The sequence below is a fragment of the Crassostrea angulata genome, chromosome 6, assembly GCF_025612915.1.
Source record: "Crassostrea angulata isolate pt1a10 chromosome 6, ASM2561291v2, whole genome shotgun sequence".
NCBI lineage: Eukaryota > Metazoa > Mollusca > Bivalvia > Ostreida > Ostreidae > Magallana > Magallana angulata.
The window spans coordinates 46,079,399-46,090,560 of NC_069116.1; the positions used below are offsets into that span (position 1 = coordinate 46,079,399).

Genomic DNA, 11,162 nt, shown 5'->3' on the forward strand with positions numbered 1-11,162 from the left:
ATTTTGTACACTCATAATTATGTACATGAAATATTTTGAGAATTTTCATTTTGAACAACAGAAAAACCAACGTTTCTAGAAAACTAATTTATTTTTGACTACTCATGCAGTAATTAAAAACAAAATGTTCCACATTTTATTTTTCCAGCAGGTATTGCTTGTACAACTTCTCATTTTCAGAGTCCTTGAACTTTGGAACAAAATTAACCCGTACAATTTCTGTGAAGCCTTCAGATGACTCAGGAATTTTTAGCTTTGATCTGTAATATAAAACCAGGTAGATTAAATTCACGGTCTTTCTAAAAATGGAAGAATTTTATTTAAATTGTGTACATCTAATGTTCAAATACAATATATATGATGAGCATTTTACTCATGAACTGCCCTATTAAACTACAAGTATATATCATAACTACACATAAAACAGACACTAGTGACCTATATACATGTAGGTGTACCAGTTAAAAGTGTATAATTATGCATTGCTCAATATCTGAAGTATTTGAATTGAAACTTAATGATTAAGTCTTTGTCAGTAAAGCACTTTAATTGCTACATCAAGTCACTCAACCATACTTAAAGTTCAGATTATTAGCCCAGTATTTAGTGCTAAATAAAATTTCCTAGATTGATGGGTCTTTAGTGCAAGGTGCTTGATTTGGCCTTTCTACCAGCCACAGGGTTTATCCCTTAACCCTTAGTTGTTTATATACAGGTGTTTTAGTATGACAGGACCAAGGTTCACATATCTGTGGCTGTAACAAGTACTTACTTGAATGTATTCATGATCATGTCATTGATTGGTTGGTGCGACTTGTCAATCATCTCTCTGTACTGTCAACAAAACAAGACCCCCCAAAAAGATTAATTTCTTCTTCAATACTTAATTTTCCTTGCTAAAATCATTTTTTTTAAAGCTTATAATTTACATGAAGTAAAATTTCCATTATTCAATCCTGTTGTAATCTATGAAATACATAATAGACATATGTTTAGGTCTGAGTTGATTTTATGAACAGGTATGGTACTTTAAGAAAGGAATTTATGTATTACTTACCCGTTCATTGTGCCGAGCCTGTGTAATAGTTGCAGTAAAATAGAAACACCGACAGGGAACCTTCGCTGTCTTAGCACAATTTATGTATCTATGCAATCCAAAAGATAAGAAATTTAATATGACAAGTCACACAATATCCTGAATAAGATATTACACAAATACATTAGTAGCTCTATGAGGCAAAATTTCTAACAACTGGATGTCCTTACAAAATTACCAAAATATCTTGTTCTGTTGATAATAAAATCTTCTGTTAGTTCACTGTTATTGTTATATATGTAGTGAATGCTTGTTTCATTCCATAAATAATTATCAATTTTACTAGAGTGCTTAAGAAAAAAGAATTTTCCAAAATTTTGTCAAAATTACATGTCAAATTTGTGTGTAACATTGTGGATCAATTTGTCTGAGAGGATGCAGGGTTAGGGTTATATGTACCTCTGTCTGGACTCCTTGTCTGGGTTGGTGTTGTCAATGACCACACTCTGTCCCTGTCTCAGGGATTTAGCACACATGTCCACACATTTCTTCCATGTTCCCAGAGTATCCTAGAAACAAAATTATTAATCTTCGTAAAAATTATGGAAAATACACCCATGTTCATACATGAGTGAAATGATTAATGTTTGTTCTCACCCTATTGACATGTACATATCCTTTGGGAATCAGGTAGGTTTGTGAAAAGAAGGATTTTCCACCTGAAAATGCCAGAATCTAGTTGTTATAACAGGTTAATAACAGAGAAGGATTCACTGAATTTACTGACAGAGAAAATTTAAATCTATCTTATTTACATGTAACTTTATCAACACACTGTACAATATAACATGAATGAATATCATATCTTATATGGTGTAAGCATTGACAAATGAAGCGATATTATTTTACATAACTCTGGTGTAATATAAAAGTAATAAACAAAAGAAGCATAAACAGAGAGACAAGCTTACAGGCTGGGAACCCCACCAACAGGACCACTTCCTGGGACTTGGAGGTGATGGACGCACTGGGAGGGTCCAGAAGGGGCGCACTGGTGTCTATTGCCCTCTGAAATATTTACAGATACATACACGTATGTTTACAGGTCACCAAGTAAATAATGAACAGCTGGTGAGTGTCTATTGCCCTCTAAAATCATTGCAAACACATACATGTACAGTTCATTTTCTCATATAAGTGAATAAGTACATTCTTATTCATATATGTGCACAGATCACTGTGTAAATAGTGTACACCCATGTACGATTCATCATGTGAGTAAGCACAGCTCTATTATTATCAAATGCAGCAATCAAACAATACTCCATGATACTTACAGGATCAAATTCTGGCATGTTAAAAGGAGCTGTTTTCTGGAACATGAAAAACTCCTCAGGGGTGTAAAACTTCACTCCAATGTTCAATGCAAACTGAAATTTATAATCGGTGTAACCTAAGAAATTTTTACCAAACATAAACTTCTCTTGTTAAAAATTTTCAGGTAAATGAAAATGCAATGATAAATTAATGTGAAAAATATATAGTTGAGCAGCTTAACATTCCAAGACTGATGTACATGAACACATGCTCTCATATATGCATCATCTACATTGGGTAAAACTATTTTCCTTCCCAAAAACTCGGATTTGAAAGATTAAAGAAACAGTGTGTACCGGTAAGTCTGCTGTGTTGTTGAGATAACATGACTAGTGTATGTAACTTACCAGTCTATCACTGCAGGAGAAATCCTTCTTCCGTTTAGCTGCCCACTTCTCTGGCCGACCAGCAGCATCTACATTACATTTACACATAATTAGACTTCTATGTCTTGTAATTAGAACTGTGGGTTTCGTTGAAACAAAATTAGGAAAGTTATCTTGAGCCTTAGGATCAGGTAAATGAAAAAAGTATAATGATTTGAACTGAACATTACCTCCAACATACAGGCTTTCATCAATATCAACTCTTACACTGTCATTTCCTTTCTGAAAAGATTAATAAGCTTCAGCCATGAAATTATTCTACATATGAATACTGTTATACACTATACTTTCTTCAGTGTTGATTTCAAATTCAATCAATACTTTGATAACAATGTATCTAATCGTACAAAGTATCTATAAATTTGTTACTTTGTAGTAAATTGTAATTACCATTGACTAGTCACATTATTTATAAAGAAATATTTAAGCTTTCACTACATGGATACTCGCATCTACAGTTTTATTAAGATATTAATTTCAAATGCATTCATCATTTGTTAATCTAATTTAATAGAAGAGGAGGAATGACCACAACTAGGCTCAAACTTGGGACTTTTCAGTGTAAAAACCAATGCTCTACCGACTGAGCTGAAGGGTTAACCCAATAGTTAGTGCTAGAAGGAGTGTGGCAGTACTAAGCCTATTATATATCCATTTAACACACTATTCCTACTTTTCTTTTGAGATTTCCATCTCTTTGAAATCTTACATGAGACTCTCTTAACCACTCCCTGTGGGTTATTTTGTTGGGTGCCAATGTAATAGAAGGAATGAGCTACACCACTAGGCTCAAACTCCAGACCCTTAAATGTAAAAAAACAATGCTCTACCGACTACGCTAAAGGGTTAACCCCCTGACTCGAGCTAGTTGGAGAGTGGCAGTACTGAGCCTATTATATACATTTGTATCTATGAAACACAATATTACACTAACATGAACACAATTTTTTTTAGATTTGACTGTTCATACAAAGTGACAATACCCGACACATGAAGTCCCACATCCCTCTGGCTGGCTTTCTGTAAATTCCTCCACCCGTGGAGATCAGAATCTGCCAACAATAAAACAGAAATATTAGTGAAGAGTTTCTGTTCTATTACACCAACATTCCAATTCAGATTTTAGGAGTTTTTTTTGTTGAGATGCAAATTTGGATAAACAAGATATCTGTGAGCCAATGCTCACTAGTGATACCCCCGCTCTGATGTGAATATGCAAAATAAGCAAAGTCGACATTTAACAGAAAGCTGGCATCCGATTGGTACAGAAATATATCCCACAATATGGCATGCCTAAACAAATAGTGTGTAAAAATTTCAAGCATCTGCGATAAATAGCTGCTGAGAAATCTTTGACGAAAATTTGTTTGAAAATTTTGGTTAAAAAATAATCAAAGTCGTCATTTAACAGGTGGTTGACGTCTGATTGGTACAAAAATATATCCCACGATATGGCATGCCTTAACAAACACTGTGTTAAAATTTCAAGCATCTGCAATATATAGTTGCTGAGATAAATGCGACAGAAATTTTTGTTACGGATGGACAGACAGACAGACAGACAGACACACAATGGTAAAACAGTATACCCCCTCTCCTTCGGAGCGGGGGTATAATGATGGAAATCTTCTATTTGCATAAGTAATTTTTCACAATGTTACAGTTTTCCAAGGTTTTTTTCTACAAAATAGCTGATGTAATTTCTGTGCATTTTGGGGGATAAATAAAGTACTTGTACATGTATCCTGAAATAGCAAAAAATATATACATCACTACAAATGAAATACAGTAACTACTTAGTCTTTGGAACCCTAATTCCTTCCTGTTTTAAGACGAAGAAGTAAATGAAATACAGACCTGGGCTGGGACACCAAGTTTGTCCAGAACACTGCTAAACTTAGTCTTTAGATCATCAATGGATGTCTTCCCTTTAGAAACACCCAGCTACAAATGAAAATTCAAGTTCACTCAACCATACATGTACATATTCAAAGTAAAAGCATTGATCTACATTTCATGTACCAGTAACCTAGAACTAAAATACAGCAGTTAAACAATACTTTTAGAAATCAATTTTTTTTCTGGAAAATCAGTTGACCAACAGAATCATCTTTACTGTGGCAATGTTTGGTAATCGGGCAAGCATTATGAAAGTACATGTACTTAAAGTTTCAAAGCAACGAAACTATGACAAATTAAATGATTTGCTTCAAAATACCCATCATTGTCTCATTCTGACCTGGTTAGTAAAGAAGACAATCTTGTAACCATCTTCATGTAACTTTTTCAACCTTCCCGGAATCTCTGGATAAAGAATCCTGAAACAACAGACTGTTCATGAAAAAAAAAAATTCCCGATATACTGTATACAGGGTTATTTTCACATTAGAATTTGCCCAAATTCGCCCATCAACACATAGGCAAAAAAGGTGAAACATCAATTAAATGTGGCAATCTGATTAAAATCAGATCTTTGATCTGCTCCAACAAATTCAATTTCGCTACACAAAGATCTCTTTGTGTAAAGACGTGATATAACGTTAACAATATTCAATTCATGAAAGTCATTTTTATTTTTGAAGTGACATTAATTCATACTGTACATGTATCCTTTGCAGAGAGTTCTGACAAGACACTGGTCATGCTAGACATACCTCCAATCCCCTGGGTGGGTGGGGAAAGTTTTCCCAGACTGTGTGGTGATGATGGTGCCATCTATGTCAAATCCTGCAACCTGTACAACATAATACCATTGCCTTTGAATATTATACTGTAATTCACAGCTTTTTATGTACAAATGAACCAAAGTTGAAACAAATAAATCTTAAATTTTTTTTTCTTTCAGTTTAATAACAAAAAATTTTAAAATTATATTTTTGATTGGATAATTTCGAGAATTTTCCTCATTCAATTTCATATATTAGATATAATTGGACCTTTAACTGTCTGTAAAAAATTAACTCATTAAATTTTTATATCAGAGCTTTCCGTTATTTTGACAAGTAAAATATGGAAGGCTTTCAAAAAGGGGTGGCATGAGGTCAGAGGAGATTTATGCTGATTTCAATTAATAGAATTTAATGCTTCAGAAATATATCTCTAACAGCCTTTCTTCAACTCTCTACTTGTAAGTCAAAAGTACTGAAAGCGCTGCATACAAAAGAAGTCTCATAAGTCCTTAAAAATTACAGAGTTGCTATTAACCTTATTTCTGGCCCTAACTCCTTTCCGGGTACAAACATACAGTTTCTCAAACTGCTGCCACTTTGTCTCCTCAGCTGGGGGCCCTTCTGATTTCTGGGGGGACTTCTTCATTGGTCCTGATGGTGAGGTTTTGGACAAGGAGGGACCTTTTGATGGACTTTTCATAGCTGTGGCAGGTGAAGAAGATTTTGAAGACAATGTTTCCTTTTCAGCTTTCAGTTTCTTTTTTACATCTGTTGCTTTCTGTTTGTTATCGGGTTGTGAACCTTCACTGTCTGAGGCAAAAGCAAACTTTTTGTCAGCTGCATTTTTCTTTAGAAGTTTTAACTTTTCTTCCAGCTTTTTTATATCTTCTTCATCCTCTTCTACAGTTTTATCAGCTGATCCATTCTCAGAAGTGTTCATTTGTTTCTCTTTTTCAGTTTTTCGAGGTTTTTTCAAATTTTGATGTGAATCTAAACTCTCCGATGCAGGTCTTTTCTTTGATTCTCTCTTTTTCTCTGTTGTTTTGTTTTCACATTTCTGATTTTTACTACCAGTCATTGACTTGGGGGTTGGATCATGAATAAATTCTACTTTTTGAGGATACATCCCTGTTAAAAGATATATAGTTCCCCCCTCTGGAAGCTTGCATACTCTATCTGCAAAACAAGTCAAATTCAGTATATATTATTGCCACGGTATATTTCATATACCGGTAATGAAAATATTTGCAATTCAATCAAAATAAAAATATAAGCTGTTCAAAAAATGTTGACTTCCATAATTTTCAAAGCTTATGTCTTTCAAAAATTATCTCAATATATGATACCCTTCTCTAGTTCTATTCCATCGATGGCCGATGAGTTTGCTCCCAGCTGCTTAACAGAGACTTCCCCTGATGCCCAGTCCGCTGTCACCTCCACTAAAACATCATAAACACAATAAATGGTTTTCAGATGGTTTTATCATTGCACTAGCCTTACATTAATCAGTTAATGCCAAAAGTACATGCAAATTCAATAAAAACGATCTAAACACTTAAAGACTTCTAAATTGAATGACATGGAAGGAAAGACTCCGTACTTACATTGTTTTCTAGAACATCGGGGATCGATACAGCGTGTAGCCTCACTCCTACCCAGGTGTACAGGCTCTCCGTCGGGGAGGGGGATAGGGTCGTGTGTGTTGTTGGGACACACCAGTCGACAGCTTTTGATCGACGGCATCCTTGTAAGTGTCACAATGTTACCTAAGAACTGTTCTTGGCTAAGAATTCAGGGACAGCATATGTCTATATTGTTATAACTCTTATTTTGTCATCAATGACAGCGCTTACAACGAGAAAGTGGCGGTCTCTGTTCGTCGACTTTTCTACCTTCTGATATAGAAGAGCGAAATCGAGAAGAGCGAGAAAAAAGGGGGGGGGGGAGGGAGGAGGACATCCTGCAAAGATACACAGACTACTAACTACATGCTCATGGAAATATTACACCTAAATCTTTTTATTTAGCCCCCAATTTTTCAATATATATATTTTTCATTGTTATCCGAAACATTTTATTTACGTGGTCAACCATTCAGGGAGAGGCCTGTGGGCTAACGTTACATCGCCCACAATAGCACAGTGTCCATGCAACGGCTAGAAAAAAAACCCCAAAACTAATAGCTTATTTCTCTGTACGATAAAATCCAATATATGAAGTTCATGTAAACATTAGTATCTCCAGACAAACTAGCCATTTTTCCTTGCCTCCCCATACATGTAGTTTCGGTTTATTCGACCATTTTGAAAGAAAATAGGTACAAGTATGTATCAACTTCAACAAAGAAATCACAAATTCAATTTTGCGCAAAGTTCATTTCCAAAATATCGTCTGCATCAAAAGGTCACTGGTGATTTTTCCCCATCCGTAGGAACTTAGCTAAAGATGTTCTACATTATTTTACTTCATTATAATTCGCACATCTTTATAAAACCCTTATTGATCCATGTGTGGTGCGTTTCAAACCGTGGTCTTTTATGTAGCTTTCTTCATTACTACTATTTTTAAATTAACCTATCGAATGTCCACTGCGTGTTAAAAAAATGCATTGTTTTGGTTTTTTTTTTTAAATCCGAATCCCGCAATCTTTATTCACATCCATGCCCTTGGGTGAAGGGCGTTACTGTTTATTAAAAATTAAGAGCCAGTCTCCCTTCCAATATGGGACATGATTAGAATAAATATAGAGGGTGGAATATTTCTTTTATTATTTCAGGCATGGCAATCTCTAACCGGTTAACTAATTACTCGGTCGGAACGATGGTAACCGGTTAGAAATCAGTAATCGGTTAGTCGAAAAAAAAAAGTTACCATAATGTAGATTTTAACGCAATTTCAAAATAAATTTTATATTTGTCTTTCGAGGCTATTACCGGTATCTAATGAAATTAAATTGGAGACAGTGAAGATCTTAGGGCCAAGATCTCGGAGAAAAATGTAAGTAGGACGTTGCACGTATAATGATTAATAAAACGACATGCAAATGCCTTGTCTGTTTAGCTTTTCATAAATCATCAACGAATGGTACTTACAATGTATATATCACCGTTGAATACCGTTACAATTATTATTATTGTACCTCCATTCATCGGTATCATTTTACTTTTTACCTTTAACACGACATCAATTTATCACATAGAAAATGTCTAATCAGGTACATGTATATTACTACTATCCGAAAGGATAATCATCTCAAATGAAGATCTGTTTAGAACCATTTTAACAAGAGCTTGGACTTTGGCTAGTTGTGTCAAACAGTAATGTGACGAAAGCCTGTCTATTTCATTGCTGGCCACTCAGCCATGGCTCTTTGAAATCAAGAAGATTTGTCTGGCATTTGAGCTAAGACTACGCAATCGGTGCACATTTCGCTTGAAACCGCGTCATTTTTAACTTGTTTTGGCACAATAAATAGATAGCTACGTCCTACTGAAAGTCCAAGGTCTTGTTAAAATGGTTCTAACTTGTGATGGGCAGACTTTGATTTGAAAAGTCAAACTGACCGCGAAATTAAAACGTGGTAAGTGAAACTATTTCATTAATGTATGCTCTTGTTTAAGATAATTCTCATGAGATATTCTTTTTATATTGTATTTTGATTTACAAATAAACAGAATATTCATATCGCTCATTATGTTTTATTTATAATAATTATTAAGAAGAGTAATAACATGTCAAAACCTGCGTATTTAGTTTACTGATACTAGTTACCGGTTAATCGGTCGGAATTCGAACGAATTGCGATTAACCGATTAGCATTTCTGCAATCGATTGATATCCCTATAAAAATTTAAAATTTTTGTGTCCATATAAAATGGTCTATACTTAATAGTAGGTTAAATATTTCATTCGGCTAATTCATAATCAGTGCAATTATGACATGGTGTGATAAAAGCTTATTGTATACACAATATTTTTCACCCTTCTTCACTTGCAAACAGTTTCACTCAGTTATGAATTCGCTCAGACACAGTTGTATCAAAGAGAGATAATTCGGGTAATTGGAATTCGCCCGATCTTAAATTCGCACGTTGATAACAAGGGCGAAAATAATCCAAGGGCGATTATTTCCTTGCATACAGTAAATATTTCAGAAGGGAAGTTTTGTTTAAAATTATTTTTGAGCGACCTTAATAAACGATCTCTAGTTAGACACACAAAGGGGTTCACAAAAATGAGTACTTGACACAAGCTTTAAGTGTTTTATTATTAACAAGATATGACAAACTGTAATAAATCCTAGTATCAATAGGATCATTCAGGCATATACGTGAAACCTGTTAATACAGGACCTAATTGTTGTATACTAGTATTTTAAACACCAGGAAAATATAAACACATACCATTCAACTATTTTTAATACTAATTTAAAAAAAAAATATTCTTGCTACATGTATATATTTTTTGTTGATTATAATTTTAATCTTTCTCCAATGTTTTCAATCCTGCAACTACACCGTATCCTACAAGGCAGAGGAACAGTTTGGTTAGGCTGTGACAGTGCGAGAACTCGCGCTGAAGTATCTCAAAAAAGGTGACGTAGAAGAAGGTCCCTGTGGCCAGGCTTTGTAGAATCCCAATGATCAACGATTGACCCACTCCATCCTCCGTGAAAGCCATGCCAATCAAAACGCCAGCAGACGATAACCCAGAAAACACTAAAAGAAAAGCAATCATTTTACACCCGGTTCCGAGTAGCTTGTGCATCTCCAGTCCAATACTAAAGGCGACAATACATTTATGTAAAGAAATAGCCAACAGGAGCGCCCAGATTTTTAATTCCGTACTTTGTATGCCTACAGCCAGGGATTCGAATATCATGTGTAAAGATAGGGCTAACACGAATAAAGACGCGCGGAGAGGTGACGGAGTGTCCTTAATAACCTCTCTGACGTCATCGTGTACTCCGGAAGCGGAAAGACGATCTTCCACCGTCTCGGGTTCAATTATTACTGTATCACTTTCCTCCAAGCACTTGTAGGTCTTGTAGCCATGCATGGGTTTTGGAGAACATTTTTCATTTTTCTCCCCGGGACCATGTCCGACTCCATGCATGATTCTCAAAATCACAACTTCGAGGATAAGTATGACAAAAAACCCTCCACTTACAGTTATCTCGGTGACGGGGTAGTCAATTGCGGTGGCGTTCCCGCCATTTAGAACCTCCCTCATACTCTCCTCTGCCTCCGCAAGCAAATGTAACATTGCGGTGCCCAGAAACACCCCGCCAGCGAAACAGTTGAGGTGACTTATGACGGTTTGAATCTTCTTTTGGGTTGCCCCGCCCTTTACACACCTTAGTACACATGTGGGTAGGAAACCAAAAAGAAAAGTCACAAAGAATATGATGAAAAACGCAGCGATTTTGGTTTCAACCAGAGGAACCATGACTGAATCCTTGTGGTTTGTTTATACATGTGTATGTCCGAGTACTTGAATCTCATTTACTGTTATACGAGGAAACGTATTTTTCTAAAGCAGGAAACATATGTGCGACTGTCCTTCCTGGTTTAACACGTGAATTGTTCTTATTGCTCTTTTTATTCACATATACGACTCCAATAAATCGTCGTTGGATTAAAATTCAATGTTAAGACGAGAATCGTTCTAAGATTATAAAAATAGTTTCCCCTA

General features: G+C 35.3%; 2 protein-coding genes across 2 annotated transcripts; both read right to left on the bottom strand.

Annotated features, from left to right (window-relative positions):
* Nucleotides 1-72: 72 nt before the first annotated feature.
* Nucleotides 73-7,351, bottom strand: LOC128190058 (bifunctional polynucleotide phosphatase/kinase-like). The gene is made up of 16 exons (XM_052861958.1): nt 7,073-7,351; nt 6,815-6,907; nt 6,004-6,644; nt 5,454-5,533; nt 5,039-5,117; nt 4,657-4,743; nt 3,783-3,851; nt 2,970-3,021; nt 2,761-2,828; nt 2,374-2,466; nt 2,008-2,104; nt 1,694-1,755; nt 1,496-1,605; nt 1,058-1,145; nt 773-834; nt 73-260 (listed from the first exon to the last, which is right to left on the bottom strand). The coding sequence occupies exons 1-16, from the start codon at nt 7,209-7,211 to the stop codon at nt 137-139; spliced, it is 1,944 nt and encodes a 647-aa protein (XP_052717918.1). The 5' UTR covers nt 7,212-7,351; the 3' UTR covers nt 73-136.
* Nucleotides 7,352-9,716: 2,365 nt separating this feature from the next.
* LOC128188967 (zinc transporter ZIP1-like) lies at nt 9,717-11,162 on the bottom strand. Its single transcript, XM_052860313.1, has one exon. The coding sequence runs from the start codon at nt 10,914-10,916 to the stop codon at nt 9,948-9,950; it is 969 nt and encodes a 322-aa protein (XP_052716273.1). The 5' UTR covers nt 10,917-11,162; the 3' UTR covers nt 9,717-9,947.

What these genes read in the sequence shown, in the direction of transcription:
- LOC128188967 (XM_052860313.1), bottom strand. Translation starts at nt 10,916, where the DNA reads ATGGTTCCTCTGGTTGAAACCAAAATCGCTGCGTTTTTCATCATATTC.
- LOC128190058 (XM_052861958.1), bottom strand. Translation starts at nt 7,211, where the DNA reads ATGCCGTCGATCAAAAGCTGTCGACTGGTGTGTCCCAACAACACACAC. An exon ending in TGTGGGACTTCATGTGTCGG is followed by an intron (nt 3,022 to 3,782) that starts GTATTGTCACTT and finishes TAATCTTTTCAG; the next exon opens with AAAGGAAATGACAGTGTAAG. An exon ending in GACAAGGAGTCCAGACAGAG is followed by an intron (nt 1,146 to 1,495) that starts GTACATATAACC and finishes TGGATTGCATAG; the next exon opens with ATACATAAATTGTGCTAAGA.